The sequence below is a fragment of the Phyllostomus hastatus genome, unplaced genomic scaffold (assembly GCF_019186645.2).
Source record: "Phyllostomus hastatus isolate PE091 unplaced genomic scaffold, TTU_PhHast_1.1 phas_scaffold_193, whole genome shotgun sequence".
Classification (NCBI taxonomy): Eukaryota; Metazoa; Chordata; class Mammalia; order Chiroptera; family Phyllostomidae; genus Phyllostomus; species Phyllostomus hastatus.
The window spans coordinates 13,163,323-13,182,479 of record NW_025334015.1 but is presented as its reverse complement, the minus strand read 5'-3'; the positions used below and the strand labels follow the sequence as shown (position 1 = coordinate 13,182,479).

At 57.6% G+C, this 19,157-nt stretch overlaps 1 protein-coding gene across 1 annotated transcript in view; it reads left to right on the top strand.

Moving 5' to 3' along the window:
* Positions 1–19,157, top strand: part of PKNOX2 (PBX/knotted 1 homeobox 2) — a 242,198-nt gene that overhangs the window by 208,985 nt on the left and 14,056 nt on the right. Inside the window, exons 8-10 of the mRNA XM_045860322.1 lie at positions 11,349–11,478; positions 11,784–11,881; positions 12,645–12,764. Of these exons, the coding sequence (XP_045716278.1) occupies positions 11,349–11,478; positions 11,784–11,881; positions 12,645–12,764 (348 nt within the window). The remainder of the gene's footprint in view (positions 1–11,348; positions 11,479–11,783; positions 11,882–12,644; positions 12,765–19,157) is intronic.

The window sequence follows — 19,157 nt, the reverse complement described above, 5'->3', positions numbered from 1 at the left end:
TCCAACCGTGCTCACCATGACAGGGCATTAGTCTTCCCTAGAGATGACCAGATCTGAAAGGGACAGTGTCCAACGTGACTCCTGGCTTCCTGGCCCAAGATACCCCAGGACATGGGCGCACGAGTTCAGTGGACGGGAAGCCTTACTGGAGGCTGAGGTGGGGACAGAGCCGGGAGAGGACCCAGGCGTCCCCACCCCCCAGACTTCTCAGCAAGCCCTGCTGAGCTCCCCGGTTTCCTGACAAGGACGGTTTGGGGAAGGGGCCCCGCCCCGAACCCTGCACGCCTGAAAGATGAAGACAGCTCCCCCAGGGGCTGCTTCTCCCCGGGTGTTGTCTAGTTGCTTGCCCTGGCCAGGCACACCTGTCTCCCTAAGGTTCAGGGTCACTGCAAATGTCACCTCAAGTCACCGTTTCTCAGGAGTCACCTGCTACCTTCATTCTGGGAACTGGGAAACTCGGAAAACGGTGGCTGTGTGCTCCAGGTGAGGGTGGGCTCTTCTCTCCAGGGCAGAGCGTTTTCCCAGAAGCTACAGACTGAGAAAGCTGGTGACACCTTTCCATTGAACTGGCTGGCGTCTACATAAGCCACAGGCATCCCCCTTCCTTCCTTTCCCACTGAGTTCCTGAGCCCAGGACAGACACACAGAGGGTCCCCAGGAGGGTCCCACGGTAGCCTCTTCTCATTAGACAGGCAGGCTGGGGATCCAGGTAAACCTTCCAAGATGAGTGATGGGAAGCCCTGGAAAGAGTGCGTCAGAAAAGAGGTGTTGTTTTTAATCCCTAAGTTTTAAGGACCAACACAGGCAACTTAAGTTAGCAGAGGCAGGAGAAGGGACAGGGTGACCTCTGGAAGGCCAGCCATGCCCCGCTCACTTTGACAACAAGTGTCACACCACACCCACCTCAGTGGGACTCGACACGTGCCTCAGTGGGCACGACAGTGCATGGGACAGGAGGCAGGAAGTTTATTTCCTCTCCCCATTGCTCGCAATCACCAAATCACTTTATTACAGATCTGAACACAGCCGCCCAGATTTCTGCTTGCTAATATTCTCTTGAAATAGACTCATTCCTTCAGAGTCTTATTGTACTTTCCCTTATGATCAAAATTAGCAAGAAACTTGCATAAAAGAGGACAATAATTGCTCAACGAGCATCTCGTTTGTAATTTATTAGTTTCTATTATTGTGGGTTACCATGGCGACGCTGCACAGCCCGGGTGATGGGAGAGATGCAAGATAGGCGCCGAGGAGGCTGTGAGGCCTCACCAAATGGAGATGCACATTTTTATCAGTAATTTTCATGAAAATAATAAGTGAGGAGTTAATGAGATGGAAAGCCATCCTGTGGCTATTGTGAATTTTTTTTTAAGTGTTGATCTAATTAGAATGCATCGGTCAGGAAAAGTAATGAGGGTTTAGTGCCTCACAGAGATGCGAGGATCGTATCAGAAAATTAGCACCAGTCTTTGGAAATAATCAGGCCCTTGGAGAGGTGCTGGGTCTCCCCCTCCTGGGCCCTCCAGCCCCACCCCAAGCTCTGGCGTTTGGGGTGCCCCAGGGCAGTGGGAGGAGAGAAGAGGGCCAGAGGGCTCAGCACTCATGGTAGCCGCTCGGGTTGGGGTCCCGAGGCTGGCAGTGTGTCCGGATGGGCAGGGTCACTGGACACAGAGCTGGCAGAGACGCGGGCATGGGCTCCAGGTGGGTGGGGTCTCGGGGGTGCCGGCTGTGGAGTCAGCCCTCCTGGGATTGCAGCACTCGGTGCCTCCGAGGTCCAGGGGAGAGGAAAGAACTTTGGTCCGGTGCTGGTGGCCCGAATCAGAGCTCTGCCTGGCCAGGAAGCTGGCCCTGGGGTGGCTGCCGCGGAAAGGCCCGGTCCACTTAGAACGAAATCAGACAATTGGGCGAAAATAAACACTTCGGGAAAGAGAAGGGAAGACACTCAGCAAGCTTGTCCTTTCATTTCCTCTGCCTGCCGCTGCCTCCGTGGCCCAGGCTTCAGTGGGCAGATACGGCCGTCACACACAGGCCCTGCCAGGGCTTCCAAACCCACGTGTGTACACACACGCTCACACATGCACACACAGCCACACCCTCACCTGTGCACACGTGTCCACACACACCTCTCTCTTAAGCTTCTGCTGCTGGATTTATCTTCCTAGCGCTCTGTTTGCATCCTTGTCCTGCTCAAAAACTCTGACATTCCCCAGAGTTTTCACATCTTTCCCCCTCACGTTCAAGGCCTCCCCAAGTCACCCTTCCTCCCCGCCCTTCTGCTTTCGTGACGCCTCCCAGCTCTGCAGAACCAAATCCAGCCTCTTCCCAAGGGCCGGAAGAGGGCTGCTCTCCCAGTGGAAGCCTCCCTGACACCCACCCGGGATGGATTTTTCTCCCTGTCAGCCAACAGCTGGAGCATGTTAGGCCATTTGTACGGTGAATATCACACGTGGTTTTATAGTATGACCACTGGCATAGGCCTCGCTTTCCTCTCCAGATAACAATCATCATCCGAGTAGAGACAGACAGCCCGATGGCGGCCATCACAAGCCTTGTGCGTAAGAGCCGGCCATTAAATATCTGTCAAAAGAGGTCATGTGATGAGAAAGTTGGAGGGAGAGATGGAGAGGCAAGAGGAAGACAGAGAACAGAGAAGAAACAGAAGAAAGGAAAAGGGGAGGGAAAGAAAGACAGGTATTGAGGGGCTTACTCAAGAGGAAGGCTTGGAGGGACCGGAGGAGCTGAAGGAACTGGAGGATTGGAAGAAAAGGGTGATGTGGGGAAGAGACTCGGACTGGAACAGGGAAGTGAGGTGGAGGAAAACAGGCAGAAAAGACGGAAGGAGGATGGGCAGCGACCCTGAGGTGAAGGACGTGGGCCTGTGCAAAGTCGGAGGTGTGCGGAGGGGGTGGAGGCCAGTAGGCTGTCCCCAGCCACGCCCTGGGTCCCTGAGGTAGGCTGTGGCTGGCATGGGCCTTCCAAGGAAGGAGAGACCCAGGCCTCCCAGGGGATTTCCAGTGCAGGAGGCGGGCCTCAAGATCAGGGAGCAGGAGCCTGCACGGGGAGGAGAGAGGAAAACAGTGTCCAGCACATGTGTGCATGTATGTCAATGCATGTGCATGCATGTGCTTGCATGTTTGCCATGCTTGAGTCTCCCTCCCCCCAGCCTGAAATAGCGGCACTGAGCTCCAGCCTGGCCTGAGGAGGCGTGTCCGCTCTGGAACCTGAGCCTCGGGACCAGCGTTCCAGCAGCCGGCCAGCTTTGTTGCAAACTGCTGGCTCATGGTTTTCCCCGTGTACTAATCACTCAGCCCCGTGTTGCAAAGTAGCAAAGTAGATGTTCTTTAATTCCAATGAGTCCCCCGCACCATCACCTAAGATATCATACCGTGTCCCTACCCAGAGCAATGCGGTCAGGGCACAGCCCTGCTTAGTCTTCCTTTTCTACGTGAGCTTTCTCTTTGCGGGCGCAACAGGGATGAGGAGCCAGGGAGACTGCTTCTGCCCGGCTGGGGAACTGAACCACAGTTTCAAGGACTCTGGCCACAGCCCATTCTCCCTCCCCACATCCCTGGGCAAGCGTCCTGTCTGGCCTGCGCCTATTGACACCCGGCCTGCCGACCCCTCAGGGCCCAGGCTTCTTGCAGAGGCAGCTCCTTGGTGGAAGGCTCAGATGGGACTCCAGGTGGTGTCCTCCTGTCTTTGTCTCGAGGACACAAGCAAAACGATTCCACTAGCGAGAATCTAACTCCCACCTCGCCCAAGTATTAATTTGACCTGAAATCCATCCCTCTGTCTCCATGGAGATTTAAACCCCAGCTCTGTGCCAGCCAACCGGGCTGAGCCACAGTTCTCGTGCAGTGGCCAAGCGTTTGCAGGGCACTGCTGGTGTGCACCATGATGGGTCCTATGAGAACACAAGTGAATCGAGCAGGACAGGCTTCCCGTCTCAGGGAGAGGGGCTATGAGCCACAACCGAGGAGCTGGATGACGTGAGCCCCAGAAGGCTCGGGGTCAGGGGCGCACCGAGGAAGGGCCCGGAAAGAGCCTCCAAAGAGACTGCAGAAGCTGCAGGAAGGGGTCTGGATGGAGCAAACCACTTGTGTGGTTTGAGGTTCCCCGGCCACCACTCAGCATCCTTCCTTCCCCAGGGAACGCCCAGGCGCAGCCTGCCCACCCTCACGGCCAGGTCTGTTCCTGCAAAGACAGAATGAGCAAACCTCAGTGTGGGCTAGAGAGGCAGCGAGAAGGCTTTGCCCACGGTGACCAGGCAAGTTATGACCGGAGAAGTTGCAGGCCACCAGCCTTGGGAGAACTTCCGGGGGAGGGAGCATTTCAGGCAGGCTTTTTTGATGGGAGACTGTCTGTGACCCTGGAGGTGAGTGTTCCCAGGACAGAGAAAAATCTGGGAGAGGGAAGGAAGAGAGGCAGCCTTTTAGAGTCCCTGGAGAGAAGGGGCGGCCATTCTCGCACCTACTCGAGCACCTACTAACCCTGCCCAGTTCCAGCCATGTGAAAATGGCTGCAGCCTGCAAATAGAATGATGGAGGGTCTTGCAGCCAAATTTGGGGGGAGGGTTGTGCTTTGAAGCCAACAGTGATGTCCTATCACCAACGGTTGTGAAGGGAGGGGAGAGTGCCGGCAGTGGGGTAGAGGCTGGAGATAGGGTGGAGATGAATGAGTTGCTTAGCCAGCCGCCTCTCATACTGCTCCAAGGAGGCCTGGCAGAGAAGGGGAGAACGTCAGTGGCTCCTGGACCCCCGCCGTCTCGGGCACTGGAGGTACCAGGTGCTTTACCTGCGTCGCCTTTCTTACTCCTCACACAGAGGCTGCGAGGGGCACGTTCTTTTCTCCATTTTGCACCCAAAGGGAGGGAAGCTCAGAGAAGCTAAGGCACGGGCTGGCTCACAGTCACGCACCTAATAAGCCGCAGAGTAGGGATGGGTTTCTCCCGAGTCGATGTTCTGCTTATCATAATAAGTCCTTTCACTTTCTTTGTGACACTCAGGGAGGATAACCAGGGGTCCTGGGACCTGGATAAGGAGGGACGACCCCACTAGCTGTAGCTCGAGGCTTTAGAGACTAGAGAGAAAGAACCCGATTATTAGGAGGCAAGAATCTGGATTTGCTAATCTGTTGAGGGTAGGGAGAAGAGAAGTACAAAATGAACACAATTCTGAGATTCTGGGCCTGGCTGCCCAGGTGTAACTCTCCAGCTGTGTTACTTACTCCCTAAAAAAACAGGGAACTCATCAGTCCATTCCTCCTTGAAGAAGGTAGACTTGCCTATTGACCTACACAAAGAGTTTGCATCTTCAAGATTAACAGGAGGCCAAGGAAGTGGGGGGCAGTGACCTCAGCCAGGCCCCCAAAAGTTCCACCCAGTGGCCGAGGACCCTGAGGATCTGGCCGGGTGTCTTCCTGCTGGGTGCAAGCAGGAGAAGGTGGCCTTCCTGCGGGAGCACCACTAGGATGGAAAGAGGATGCCCCCAGACCACAGTGATGGGAAACTGAGTCCCAGGAGCTCCCCTACCTAAATCCCGTCCTAGACACTTAAGCTCTCCCCCTGCCAACCCCTAGCCCCCAGCACAGGTGGCCAGGAGACCAAGAAGGCAGCCTTCCAGCCAGCCCAGTGAAACCTGAGCAGGTCTCCCCTTCCGTGAAGGAATGTTCCTTAAGAACGGCAGCTGCTCCCGTCCCCACAGGCTGGAGCGTCTTTCCCCTGAGACTAAAGCCCCCAGCAGGAGTCGAATAAGCACAGGATTAGGCGGCTGTTTACATGCAGTTGGCTTCCCTGAGTTTGGAAACCCAGCTTTCCCCAGCCTGAGACAGGAGGCTGGCACTGCCAGAATGAGGTGACACTGCCAGGAAGTTGTGCCTGGGACAGCGGTGACCTCCCCACACCCACAAGGCACACCCTCACCCCATCTCAGGCCCAAACCCACGCCTGCCACATATTTATCGAGCATCTACCACGTGCCCAACACCATGCTAGGCAGCCTGGGGGAGTTCAAATACAGACCCTTCTTCCCTCGAGAACCCTGCAGCCAGAATGCATCCAAGCTAGAGAAGTCACACGCTAAGAAAACACATTGCTGTACATCCAGTACTTCGGGCCTCCACGACGAATTAGTCAAGAGGGTGGGCCGAGGGCACGCCGGGGTCCGTCAATACAAGCTTTCCAGCAGCAGTGAGGCATTCTGGGTCATCTCCCCACACCCCAGCTCTGGCAAGTCCGAGAACAAGCCTGCCCCCCCGGAAGAGGGTGTGGGGGGTGGGGAATGGGGAGGCTTTGGGGAGCCGCATGGAGCTGGTGGATCAGCAGAGACGCCTAGTGGTCGGGTGTGTGCATGGCAGACAGCTGGGGCCCCGCCGGGCTTTCTGTTGGCCCCCTATTCCCTCAACCCACGCACCCAGTAAACCATAGGGAATGGCACTGGTTTTTTAAAAATCTGCAGGTGGAAGGACCTGTGCAAGTCATCCAGTTTATCCCCCGTTTCACAGGCCTCCTGGTAAGACAAAAATTCCAGCATTCCAAAACAACTTAAAAGGAAAACTTTTCTATCAGTTCCCTCCTTCACTCCTCATTTCTTCCTCCTTTCCCGGGTTATTCCAGAAATTCCTTCCGTTAGTGGGAATCAAATCTTCCCAGGCGGCACAAGCTCTTTCCCTGTTAACTGTGAAGACCTGTGGCTGGCCGGTTGGACACGGCCCCTCCAGGCTGACTGCAGCCCACCCCGAGTTTACCTGCGCTCCCCACCCACCCCCACCACCTCAGCTCCCAAAGGCAATCCCAGAGCCTTTCACTTTTTCTCAGTCAGGTCTTCCTCTCAAACAAGTCTTTTTTTGCAAGGGGTGGGGTCCCAAAGATGAGATTTGGAGGGAAACTCACCCAGTGGCCGCTGTGGTCCACCTAGCAGGAGTGACTCTGCCCAAGCAGCGAGGGCCTGGCAGCTGGTTCATGGGCACAGTCCAGGGGTGCAAGCTCTCCTCCATTTTTTGATCCCCTCCCCTCCTTCGAGGCTCTTGGTATCTCGGGGAGCCTGCGCCCAAGCAGCGGGACAAGGCTGGCTTCCGGTGGCAGCCAGTTTTCCCCTGACTCCCGAGCCACCGGGTCTGTGCCCCAGGAGACACCGTCCTGGAGAAACTGTGACAGCCTTCAGCTTTTTGGCCTGTTTGCTACCAGAACATCTCACTGCTAGAAAGTAGGAGGCCGCACACTCCCCAGTCCAGTGGGATGGCCCCACCACCGAAGCCAGGAGGATGCCCAGGGCCCCCTGGCTCCCAGCCATCTCCCAAGGCTTGGGGACACAGGGCCGTGTTCGCAGTGGGACAAGATGAGGAGCTCCTGAGCTAGATATGCAGGTTTCAGCCCCTGGTGTCTGCACAATTCAAGCAGAGACATGGGACTGGAGGCTGAAAAATGTCACTAGAATGGTCCCAAATGTGCTCCATCCCTCATTACGGGTGCTGAGGAGGCAGCTCTCTATTAGGGTCTAGACGGAGCAGCCTCCACTTGGTTCCACAAGCCCGAAAGGAGGCTGGGGAGAAGACAGTAATTCCGTGTGCTTGGCCAGCAGTTTCTCCCCCAAGGGCTCCCATAGCTGCCGCAGTGGCTCCCTCCTCAGAAAGACCTGAGACCGCTCCCAGAGGTTCAGAGCACTGTGGTCCCCACAGAGACAGAGAGTCGGCCTGAAGTAGCTGCAAAGTCCAGCCATGGAGCCGGTCAGGCACTACGGCTTCAACTTGGGGGGTTTACACGTGGCCCCAGAACGTCTCAGGCAGGGAGGCAGGAATGAGGGGGGCACGTGGCAGGGACCGACCTCTGTGCCTAGGTGTGCAGCCCCAGAGGAATCTCTTCTGTGACTCAGGAAAGAGCCCAAGCAGCGCTGGGATTCCCGGGACCGGGGTCGAGCACGGCTGTGCCACTTCCCAACTGAGTGACTTTAGCCAGAGGAAGTGGGAAGTGATTCACTGAGTGCCTAAGGGTGCCAGTCCCCGTGCTCACGCAGAGACCTGGCTGTCTGACCCCGAAGCATGTCCCCCGATGTGAGCTGCGGTGCTACACTCAGAACCAAGAGACCTGGGTTCGAGGCACAGCTACTTGACTCTAGGAAATAACCTCCATTCTCTGGAACTCAGCTCCTCTTCAGGCAATAGCAAGTGGTGGGAGAGGAAAGTGAAATAGCATGGGGAAAGCACGCCCTCTAATATTCAGTGTGTGCGATGAATAGGGAGTTCCCCAGCCCATCCAATCTTTGGGACCACCTGAGGGAGCTCAGTGAAAATGCAGATTTCGAGGGCCCGCCTCCATGGCTCCGAGCCTGTGTCTTCGCAAACACCCCAGGGCCCAGGCGGGTTTGCCGGTCAGCCCGTATTTACAAATGTGAGGAGTGAATATCATTTCCCCAGTCCTCGGGGATGCCAAGGTTTTGCTTCTTTCTTCTGCCCAGCCAAGCTGTGGCCGGCCCTGCCCCGGCTCTCCACCTGCAGGTCTCCATTCCAACCCTTTGCCGACAGAGCTTGGCTGCCCCTCAGCACCTCCCAGCAGCGGCCCAGAGTAGGGGGAAAGAAAAACATCTGATCCAATACATGCAATGCACTTAGTCACACAAACAGGGCGAGCTGACACGGAGGCGGGCCAGGCCGCAAGGCCGAGGACCAGCCAGGGTCGGAACAAACGGATGAGGTGATCGCTGAGGGCGACGGTCAGCCTTTCGCCCCTGCGTAGTGAAGTGCGTGCTGGCTGGATCCCAGGGTGTACGTCTCGTGTTTATCTTACCGACTTTGTATCTCTCTAACATTGTTGGGTAGTTTGCAGTGGGCAGGAAAATCTGGGATAACTTGTGATGCTGGAACTCCCCCCATATCCTTCCCCACGGAGCGTCACCGTGGCATGGCTGAGTCCAAGCGAGAGCACATTGGAAAGTCCTTGCCCTCAGTTTCAGGGTGCGTGCATGGAGGGGCCGCCTCCTCACTGAAACTGACCTTCCAAGGTCAGCTCAGCTTCGAATGACGCCTGTGCTGTTCACACCCTGTGAGAACCGTTGTCTGGGACGTGGGCGAGAGGAGCTTAACCTTGAAGCAGACACACAGGCAGAGGCTCGGGCTTTAGGGCTGTTGGAGGCCAGCACACTCTCTGCACGAGGAGACGGAAGGGCCCTTACATGCTGGTTCCCATCGTCTTTGCCCAGGGCGCCCACGCTGCCTTTGCGCTCCTGGGTCTGGGTTCCCTGTCCACTGGACTTCACTAAGTGTTTATTGAAACCCTGTGACTCAAGGGCGCCTTGCAGCCCAGTTCTCGGTGCAAGGTTCAGCAGCTGTGGGTGAAGGAGGGCTATAAAGCCCTATGGCTTCTAACCAGCTGCCATAGCGATCAAGGCACTTGGGTTTCTAAGCCTCGGCTCCTTCTTTGACCTCAGGAAGTTGGAATATGTGGCTCGTAAGGACCCTGCCAGTTGCTAGGCCTCCGCGGGTCAGACTCAGTGTTGGACTCTCAGTGCGTGAGCAGGAACGCCGAGAGTTCCGCTCAAAGGATAAACCTCGCTGGCTGGGAGGAGCTCCCCGAGCATCAGAAAGGGGGACGGGAGTGGAACAAGAACTGCCCACCCCTTCCCCACGGCCACAGCAGTGGAGGGGAGCCACGAATAGAAGCGAGGCCTCAGACGAGAGGCCCTGCCAGGCGTGGACGGGTGGGGGGAGGAGGGACAGTGACCCCCGTTTTCGGGGGGCTGCATCTCTAGCTCTGGGGCCAGGCCCAGACCAAGAGGACACAAATGGCAGCTCTGGAGGAGATGCCCGGGGGTTCCCTGGGCTGACCCCACTTCCTGAGGGGCTCTGTCGTTTCCCAGGTCCCCGGGTCTGGGAGGCGCCCACCATGGCTGTCCCCTGGGCCTTTGCCACTCTTCCCGTGTCTTACCTCCAGTGTGCAATCGTTGGCTGAAGGTTTCCTGCAAACACACATTTCTCCCCATCCCACACTCGAGACCACCCCTGGAGGAGGAAGGCCCAGGCTTCCGCCAGTCCTAGAACAAAAAGTAGGAAGCTGGGGTTGTCTCCTTCCCTATTTGGTCTTTTTCCTTGACAGCATGCCTGTCCAAACCCTTCCACACATACTGCAGGAACCCAAGCTTTGAGCATTAGGGTGTCACACCTGGTGGCCGGTGGACATCGGGGTCACCCCCTGTGTTTGGAGGAGCTGAGAGACCCCAGCAGGTCTTCTGCAGCTCCTTCCACCACATCTCATTCACTGTCCACCTCACTTTCTGCAAATAAAGCCTGGAGACCTCGACCTCTCATCCCCCCCCCGCCCCGAGTTTTTTCCTCACAAACTCCCTTAGTGCCCAGCCACCGAGCCGGGAGGGCTCACGGCCTCTTCTTGAGGCCTGCGGCCCAGCCTCCTTCCCCTCCGGCCACAGTTCCTCAGCATCAAGTCTAGCGCCTCCTTGCCCAGCTGCTAAATGGCCATTAGGGGAGCAGGGTGCTGGGGCAGAGGTGGGGGCACTGGGGGCGGATCTTCTTAGCTATTTTGGCTACTGCAGAAACTAACTGCAAGACTGCGCACTGGGAAATAGGGCTGGCGGGCTGACGGTGTGGAGCGAAGGGACTCGGCCTGCCATGGGGTCTGTGTCGGGGGCCTGAGGCCGAGGAAGGAACTAATGACATGGTTGCGGCTCATGAGAGATGCCCCTCGAAGACAGTCATGCAGGGGCCTGGGTGGCCATTTTTAGTTATTATTTAACAAGTATGTTAGCAGCCACCAGGTGCTAAGGAGACAAAGGTAAAAGCTGAGAGGCCGCTTTGTAGGTGGACTTGGTATAATAAGCGCTGGGACTTGGGCGCACGCAGAAGTGAGCGGGGTCGGGGGTGGGGCTCCGGGAGCCGATTGAGTGTGCAGGGTGGTGGTGGGGCTGGTAAGGCCTGGCCTCAGCCCCGCTGCACATTGGTATCACCTGGGAGCTTTTAAAACCCCAAAACCTGAGCCACCCCCATGCCTATGCAAATTAGAATCTCTGGGGTTGGACCCGGGCATGAACGGTGGAAATTCCAAAGTGAGGCCGAGTGGGGACCACTTGGGGTCCTGGGGTGATTTATGGCTCAGGTCCGCAGGGGATGGAATGGCTCAATGGGTAACTGTCGTTGGTTGGTTGGTTGGTTGGTTGGTTGGTTGGTTGGTTGGTTTTTAATATGGGGCCTTCTTATTCACTCTTTCTAGAAGCCATGAGAACAGCCGTTCGGATTTGGGTCTGGGCAGGGACAGGGAGGAGGGAAGGCAGGCAGGAAGGAGGAAGGAGGAAGGGGAAAGGAGGAATCGGGCTGTGGCAACATCGAGCCACCTCCCTCGCTTCCAGGACCTCCTGCAGAACTCTCCCAATTCCATGTCTGGAGTCTCCAGTAACCCCCAGGGCATTGTGGTCCCAGCCTCTGCGCTCCAGCAGAGCAACATCGCCATGACAACTGTCAACTCACAAGTGGTGTCAGGTTGGTGCAGGGGATTGTGGGGACGCCCCTGGGAAGGGAAGCAGGAGCGGGGCTGCCCGCTGGGTTTCCTACCTAAAGTGTTCTGTAAGTTCGTCAATGGTTAGCGCCAGGACTTGACTGTGATTTGGGTCACAGTGTTATGAGCCCCTTAGAGGCCAAGCAAGGCTATTGTCCCTCCTCCAACACATGCCACCTCCATACCCCCATCCCCCCCTTCCCACAGGGGCCGAATGTCTCCAGATCAGAAAGCGTTTACGTGTGAATGCCCCCATGACAGGGCACACAAAACCTGGTTGTCTCCTCAGGTGGAGCCTTATACCAGCCAGTTACCATGGTAACCTCCCAGGGTCAGGTGGTCACCCAAGCAATCCCCCAGGGAGCCATCCAGATCCAGAACACACAGGTGAGTGTGAACAAGTGTGTGCTCGTCTGCCTGGGGGAGGGGGAGGGCAACCACATACCACCTGCTCACAAGTCACTCACACAGTCCGCATTACTCTTCTGAGAGCCTCACCCCCGCTTCACAGGTAAGAAGCTGGGTGTTAGAGGGGTTTTACCAACTCCTGGGATTCTGCTGCCTCCCCCCGGGTGACATCAAAGGCTCTTCCTACTTCTGGCCTCCCCCTGGAACCCCTCTGGAGCTCAGTGAGGCAGAGCACGTGCAGAAACGGGGCACGGGGGAGAGCGCGAGGCTCTGAGGCCAGAGGCCTGAGATCCGACAGTAGCTCTGTCCCTGTGGATAAGTCGCCCAACCTCTCTGAGCCCCCGAGTTCTTGTCCACAGAAGGGGGATTAACACGAGCAACTGCACGCAGCCCTACCAACCCACAGGCTGCCTGAGGGCTCACCTGGTCATGGAAGTCGCTTTGCGCACTGTCAGCGCCTCCAGAAATGCTAACTATTGAGAAGTTTATGGCAAATCCATCTCTCATCTTCTGTGCATAGCTCTGCCTCCTCCTTCTCCTCTCTCATCTCCTCCCCCTGACACCCCCCTCCCCCCGCCCGTCAGCCCGAGGATAGTGAGGGGAAAGGTGACCCCCTGGGGCCCTAGAATGAATTGGGAAGGGGGTTGGTTGGCAGCAAGAGCCTGCCATCGCTACGACAACAGGCCCCTAGCTGCTGGGCGCCAGGCTGCTGATGCTGACTTTTTCTCCACGTGCCCTGAAGGTTAACCTTGACCTCACTTCCCTCCTGGACAATGAGGATAAGAAGTCCAAGAACAAACGTGGAGTCTTGCCGAAGCATGCCACCAATATCATGCGTTCTTGGCTCTTCCAGCATCTCATGGTGAGTGAGTGAGTGAGTGTGTGCTGGGGGCGCCAGGCTGCACTGCTGCCCTCTGGCCCGGCCTCGGAGAGAGGCTCTCAGATGAAGATATTACCTTCCAGAGGCCAGGCCACAGGGGAGGGTCCTGTGGGACCAGAAGCTGGGGAGGCTATCTCTAGTGCTTGCTGCTGCTGCCACAAAAAAAAGTGTGTGGGGGGGGTGATGTCAAAGAGGGAGTGGGACGGATGTATTCTGAAGAGCCCTGAGCACTGGGCCAGTGGGCGGAACTGTTTCGTGAGTGGCCTGCGGCTCTGTGGGGCCGGCTGCACTTTCTGCTCACGCACCCTCCTTCCGCAGCAGCGTGCTGGCCCCCACCCTTCACGTTAGGAAGAAAATGTTCACTCTCCGCCCCTCTGTTTCCCAGAGTCCCCACCACTGGGGACGCAGAGCTTGTGTGTCCCTTTCCTTCTGCCCAGAGCCCCCAATGAGGCACAGGGAAGGGGAGCCCTGGTGGAGACCGTTGACTCTGGGGGGTCCCGGCTTCCTCTCTGAACCAGCTCAGCTCCTCGAGGCAGAGCAAATGCTTCCATAAGCCTCTGTGGCTACTTCTGTGACATGGAGGCAGAGCCTGAGGTTTAAACGTGAGGTTTATAAGGGGCCTGCTGTGTGCACCAGCGGGACAGGAGCTGCATTTGCAGGGTTCGAGCAGTAGCAGGCCTTTGGCTGAGCATCAAGCATCACTTCAACGACTTCGGTCCCCGGCGCCATCCAAGAGCCTTTGCGATAAATGAAGGCCAGTGAGAGCCTGGGCTGACTCTGTGTGTGTGCGTGTGTGTGTGTGTGTGCGTGTGTGTGTGTGTGTGTGTGTGTGCATGCGTGTGGATGGGGAGGTAGAGTCTCTGAGCGCAGGTGGGCGCCCAGAGGTCTGGAAGCTCATGGCCTGGCCTGGCCCGGCAGGACGTAGGTACACAGACGACAGACAAATGCCAAACTCGGGACCATAACTGTAGACATAAGCTGGCCTGTGCAGTGTGGGAAGAACCACGAGTAAGGAAGCTCCTCCTCAGTCGAATGGCTCCAGGAATCAGTCCATCCGTCCGTCAGTCACGGCACAGTCCCTTGTGGGAAACGGGAGTGCCTCCCAGAGCCACAGGGCCCAGGCTGAGGCGGCAGCTCTCAGACGTGCGATCTTGGGGACCCTGCCTCGGGAATGCGGGGCGCCGGGTGGACGGGAAGAACCGCTGTGCGGGAATCGCTGTGGCCGGACCTCTGCGTCTCCCCACACATATCCCCCACTCCAGGGGCTTGGGGCCACCACACGTTGGCTGAGGGCATACCTCTTGAAAACACCCCCAGGGGACACACAGCAACCTAATTTGGAGAGAAGGGGCTGCAGACCTGAGGGTTAAGGTGAGGAGAAGAGCTTGGAACGACTTCCAGGGCCAAGAGGTAAAGCCAAGGGGCCAGGGCCAGGGCCGGCCTCAGGCCCCTGGGAGCAGCCCTGGCGGAGGAGCTCGAGCTCCTGGCAGGGGCGCCCAGGGCCCTGCCTGCTCTGGTTCCCCCACTGCCGGGGAACCCACGGGCTCCGATGGGCTCCGTGGCCCCGGGGCCCATGCCCAGCCCCCCACAGTGGGAAGCAGAGCTCCTGAGTTAGGATCCTCTCTGTGCCCTGGCCTGCTGTGCCCAAGGGCAGCGGGCAGCCTGGCCCCTCCCCTCCCCACCACGGATCTAGAGCGGCCTCCAGCCCTGTGGTGAGGGAGGTGTGGCTGTGGGGCCGAGGGGCGGTAGGGAGTGCCTGGGCTCCTGAGGGAGCCAAACCTGAGCTCACACCTGGGCCTCACCTTTCCCTCTGTCACCTGGCCACACCCACCTCTTGTGAAGATGATGCTGAAGCAACGAAATCACTGCCAAGGCCCTGGCACAATGGTGCTCAATGAGTGTCAGTCCCCTTTCCTTCCTTCCTCGCCTCCCACCCCCATGCATTCTTAAAGACGGCTGTGGATGAACCTGCAAACTCACTTTTGAGGGCAGAAAAGGCAGGTGTGGGAGGAAGAGGCAGCTGCAGGACAAGGTTCCCAGATCCCGAGCATCCCCTGGGATCTGCACCCCCTCCGAGTCCCCTCACCCACCATGGGCCCCTCCTCCACCACCTCCCACAGCTCCTCTCACTTGCCAGCCTGAGCCTGGGGCCTCGCCCGACGGGTGCCTCCTGCTGTGCCTCCTCTCCGACCTCAGCTCACACCCTGCACTCTCACCCCTTCCTGCTGAGCCTCGTCTGCAGCTCAGGGCCTCTTCTTTCAGCTTCCCATCCCCTTCCAGCCAGACTCAGGGTGGCAGAGGGAGGTCAAGGTGGGGAAGAGAGAGGGGTAATCGGAGCACAAAGCAGAAGGGAAGGAGGAACCCAGGTGGGCTGCACCAGAGGGACCTGGGACAATGGGGAGGACTCAGTGAAAAGCATGAATAAGGTTTTTTCACCGCATCCTCCGCCCCAGACCCTCTCCAGCTCAGGGGGCACATAGTATGGGTGCTATCAACACAGCGCTCAGCCCTGGAGAGGTCCTCCACTGTGAGTGCCGTCCTCACAGCAGCAGAACGGGGGACAAGGGAGAGACCTCTGGGCCTCTCAGGCAGAACTCAGAACTTACGGGGGGGAGGGACAAGTCCAGACTATAGGGACCCAGCATGACCCAGCTGTCCTCTGAGGCCAGGGCCGCCCACCCCCCCCCCCCCCCGCCCCAAACACCAGCTCAGGAAGGAGGCAGTAGAGGCTCTTGGTGACGGGCACCTCGGACAGGAGCCGGGCTCAGAAGCCGAGCAAACAGGGACGTGGACAGAGGCCTGCCCAGCAGCCGTGCCCTTGCTCTGCCCCTTTCCTTGAACGAGGAGAGAACGCCCCTTCTCCATGGGTGTGGAAGTTGAATGAGGCAGCCCATACCGGACACACAGTCACACGTAAGAAACGTTAGTTCCCTCTGCACTCTCTAGAACAGTGGAGTGAGTTTTGGGGCTAATTTTCCCAAATTTGTGGAAATCAATCAGCGGCGGATGGCTGACCTGGGGTTCTGACCTGCGACCCCTGCTGGTTTCACCACAAGGATGCACTGACATAAGGTGGCTACTTCCCTGTCCCATGTGGGGGTGCGTGTGCCAGATCTACACGCCTCATGTCTCCGGTTCAGCTGCGAATTGTGCAAGGCCGGCAGCACACCCTGTGCCTCTTCTGCGGGCCCCAGTGGGTCCCAGAGTCGTGGGCAGCAGGACACGGGGGCGCTGCTCCCGGGGAGGGTTTGGGGGAGCGTGTGGGGAGGTCTGGGTCAGGCAGAGTTAGCCTGTTTCTGTGTTCTCAGCACACGAGGGGGCGTTGCGAATTTGCCAGCAGGGGGTGTGGCTTGACACTCTCCACACACACACGTGATCACTCTAAGTCTCCCTTGTTCCCACTGCCGTCTGGAGAACAACCTGCGACTGCTGTTCTGGGGCCGCCCCACCGTGCATTGACGCTGTGTGGGGCAGGTAGCAGCCGTGCGGTCGCAGGAAAGAGGGTAGAGGGAAGGGCGACACCAGCATACAGGTGTTCTCACCTCCGGTGCAGCAGAGACGACACACCTGCGTCCGGGGTCATGGAAAAAGCTGGTTAAAGAAAGGAACGACCATTAAAAAGTCACATTTTACTCTAATTTAAAAGATGTGCATACACTTATTCACTCAACTTTTGGTATAGGGCCAAGATCTTTTTCTGATTAAAGTTTGTCATTTTACTTGCACAAAGCTCTCCTGTAATATAACATCTACAAATTCCATCTCTACTTGAAATGGAGTAAGAATTTTGACATCTGGGAAGTTGGCTGGCTGCAGGATCTTCCTGGATTTCTGTTGTGTATTCCAGCCTCCTGACACCTGCCCCTCTTTGCCCCACTGTGTGGTATTTGTAAGCAGATTTGAGTCTCAGGTCTTTTCAAAGCATTCCACGTAGGTTGTGCTGTCGTGTGCGCGTTCAGTAACAGTAACTCCTTCTTTGTGCACTGGCGTTTCACTGGGTCGCAGAGTGGTTGATTACGTGATTGCCATACATGTGACCGGCATAAACCAGTTTGACACAAGCACGCTGACTTCCTGGTATGCGGATGACTCAGCTGACGCGCACACCTGTGAAGGAGCCCACTCGTCTCGGGCGTTCGGGGCAGTGTGGACACCGGCTCTGACGGTTTACGGAAGAAATGGGGAGCGTCGTACCATCTGCAACTTCGAACTTCTGTAGTAAACGCTGGCTTCGCCTGCTGTCTTCTTCCTCTCGGGCACAAGTTGGTGTTCTCTGATACTCTTTGTCCCGTGTTCGAGGCTTCTTGTCGTCTGTTCTGTGGCAGTAGCAGCCACAGGAATGTATGCAGATGACAGAGTGCTCCTAGGATGGAGAGCAAACCGGAGGCTTCTTGCTGTTGGGCTGCAGGGAGACGGGATGGTTTCATCCATGAGCTGCTCTGCTTCCAGGTCCCTGAAGAAGCCGGTGACGGTTTCCTGCTAAAGCACTTTGCCTGGGAGAGACTAGGCTCCCGCTGGAAGGAATGGCTCCGTAGCAAACCCAGGCCGGGCGAGGAAGACTGGCAGAGGGCGGAGGGAGAGGCTGCGCTTCCTCCCCAGCTTCTGGCCTGTCCCCCACTCCAGGTCCCAGCCTCCCCCTGCCCTGCCCTGCCCTGCCCAGTGATTCTGCGCCTTTCCATCCAAAATATGACAGTTCTCTGGGCTGCAGCCACCCAAGCACGTGGGCGGCTTTACGAGACTATTCTGAGTGGGAAGAGTTCCCTACAGAGGAAACCTCACCCGGCAGCCCCCCGCTGCCATGCCAAAAGAGCCACCCCTTGCCAACCACGGCGTGGGCCGGGCTTGAGTCTTCCGCCTCGTCTCGTGGCCCATGCAGCCCCCACAGGAAGTGCGCGCCACTGTCACCCACATTTTACAAACAGCAAAACTACACCCAAAGAAGGTAACACAGGCCCCAAGGCCTCGAAGGATTTGAACCTAGGTCTGTGTAACTCAAGGCTCTACTTTCTTACCCACTAGACCGTACTGCCTCCCCGGTGACCCAAGAACCACAGCACCTCTGGGCTCCCCCACAGGTAAAGCAAAGAGTCCCTGGCTTTCAGCTGAGGCACCAGGCCCGGAGCTGGCAGAGGGGCAGGACTCTGCATGCCCGCCGCGGTTTTCCGGTTTGGAGAGGCCACCTCACCGTCTCTCCTGTTCCTGTGCGTTCCCCACCCGCCACCTTCACGGGCCTGGTCGGCGTCCGGCGGGGCCACAGCTGCCCCTGCTTGCTGCCATCCGCCCACCCTGTCTTCCAGGTGGCTGCTCCCCACCCGGCCACACCGAGCTGAGGCCCGGCTCCCAATCCTCCCAGGAGCGCTGCCGTCATCACGAAAAAGCACCAAGAGTCTTCTCTGTTTGACTTGTTATCAAATATAACTCACATTCCATAAAAGTCACTTTTCAACTGTGCAGTTCAGAAGTGTGGAGCATATTTCAAACTTATGCCGTCATCCCCACCATCTGCTTCCAGAATGTTCCCGTCATCCCTGAGGGAGGCCCTGCACCCACTAGCTGCCGGTCCCCCAGCCCCTGGAAACCAGTGATGTGCTTTCTGTCTCCGCGGATGCATCTGTTCCCGACAGTTCACAGCAATGGAATCATAGGTAGAACACGCGGTATTTTGTGACTGGCTTCTGTCACTTAGCATAATGTATTCACGGCCCATCCACCTCGTACTACGTGTGTATCAGAGCTTCATTCCGGTGCACGGCTGACCACTGACTGATATTCCACAGCACAAGTGAACCACACGGGGTTTATCCATCCATCGGCCAACGGACGGCGGGTTGTTTCTACTCTCTGGCTTTTGGGAGACGCTGCTGCAAACACTTGCTGTCCCCTATGTGGTTCCGAGCCCACCTGTGCCTGAGGGACTGTGGCAGGTTCCACGGCATTAGAGCCTCACACACTGGGCCCGGTCAGCCCTCCGGGGCAGCGGGACAGCGGCACGCCCGCTGCAGCGTGGGCCCTGCCTGTGGGCTCCTGGCCATGTGGCGTGAGGAGGCGCAACCTGGCCAGTTGCCTCTGCACCTCGGTGTTGCTGCTGGTCACTCAGTCTTCACGTGCCTTGCCACCCTCACTGTACCCAGCACTGCGTGAAGCCCTAAAGGAATTTTGCATGTATCTCTGCCAGAGACCCACCTGCAGCATCCATCTGTCCGGCTGACAGGAACAACCAGATCTCTGACCAACAGAAAGAGTGCAGTCTGTGGAAGGGACACGGCACCTGGAGGCGGGATCTGGATTGCGGCTTCTCCGCCCCTCTGTCCAGCTAGGGGACCTGGGACAAGTTGCCTGACCCCACATTAGCCTCAGTTTCCTCTGCTGTAAAAT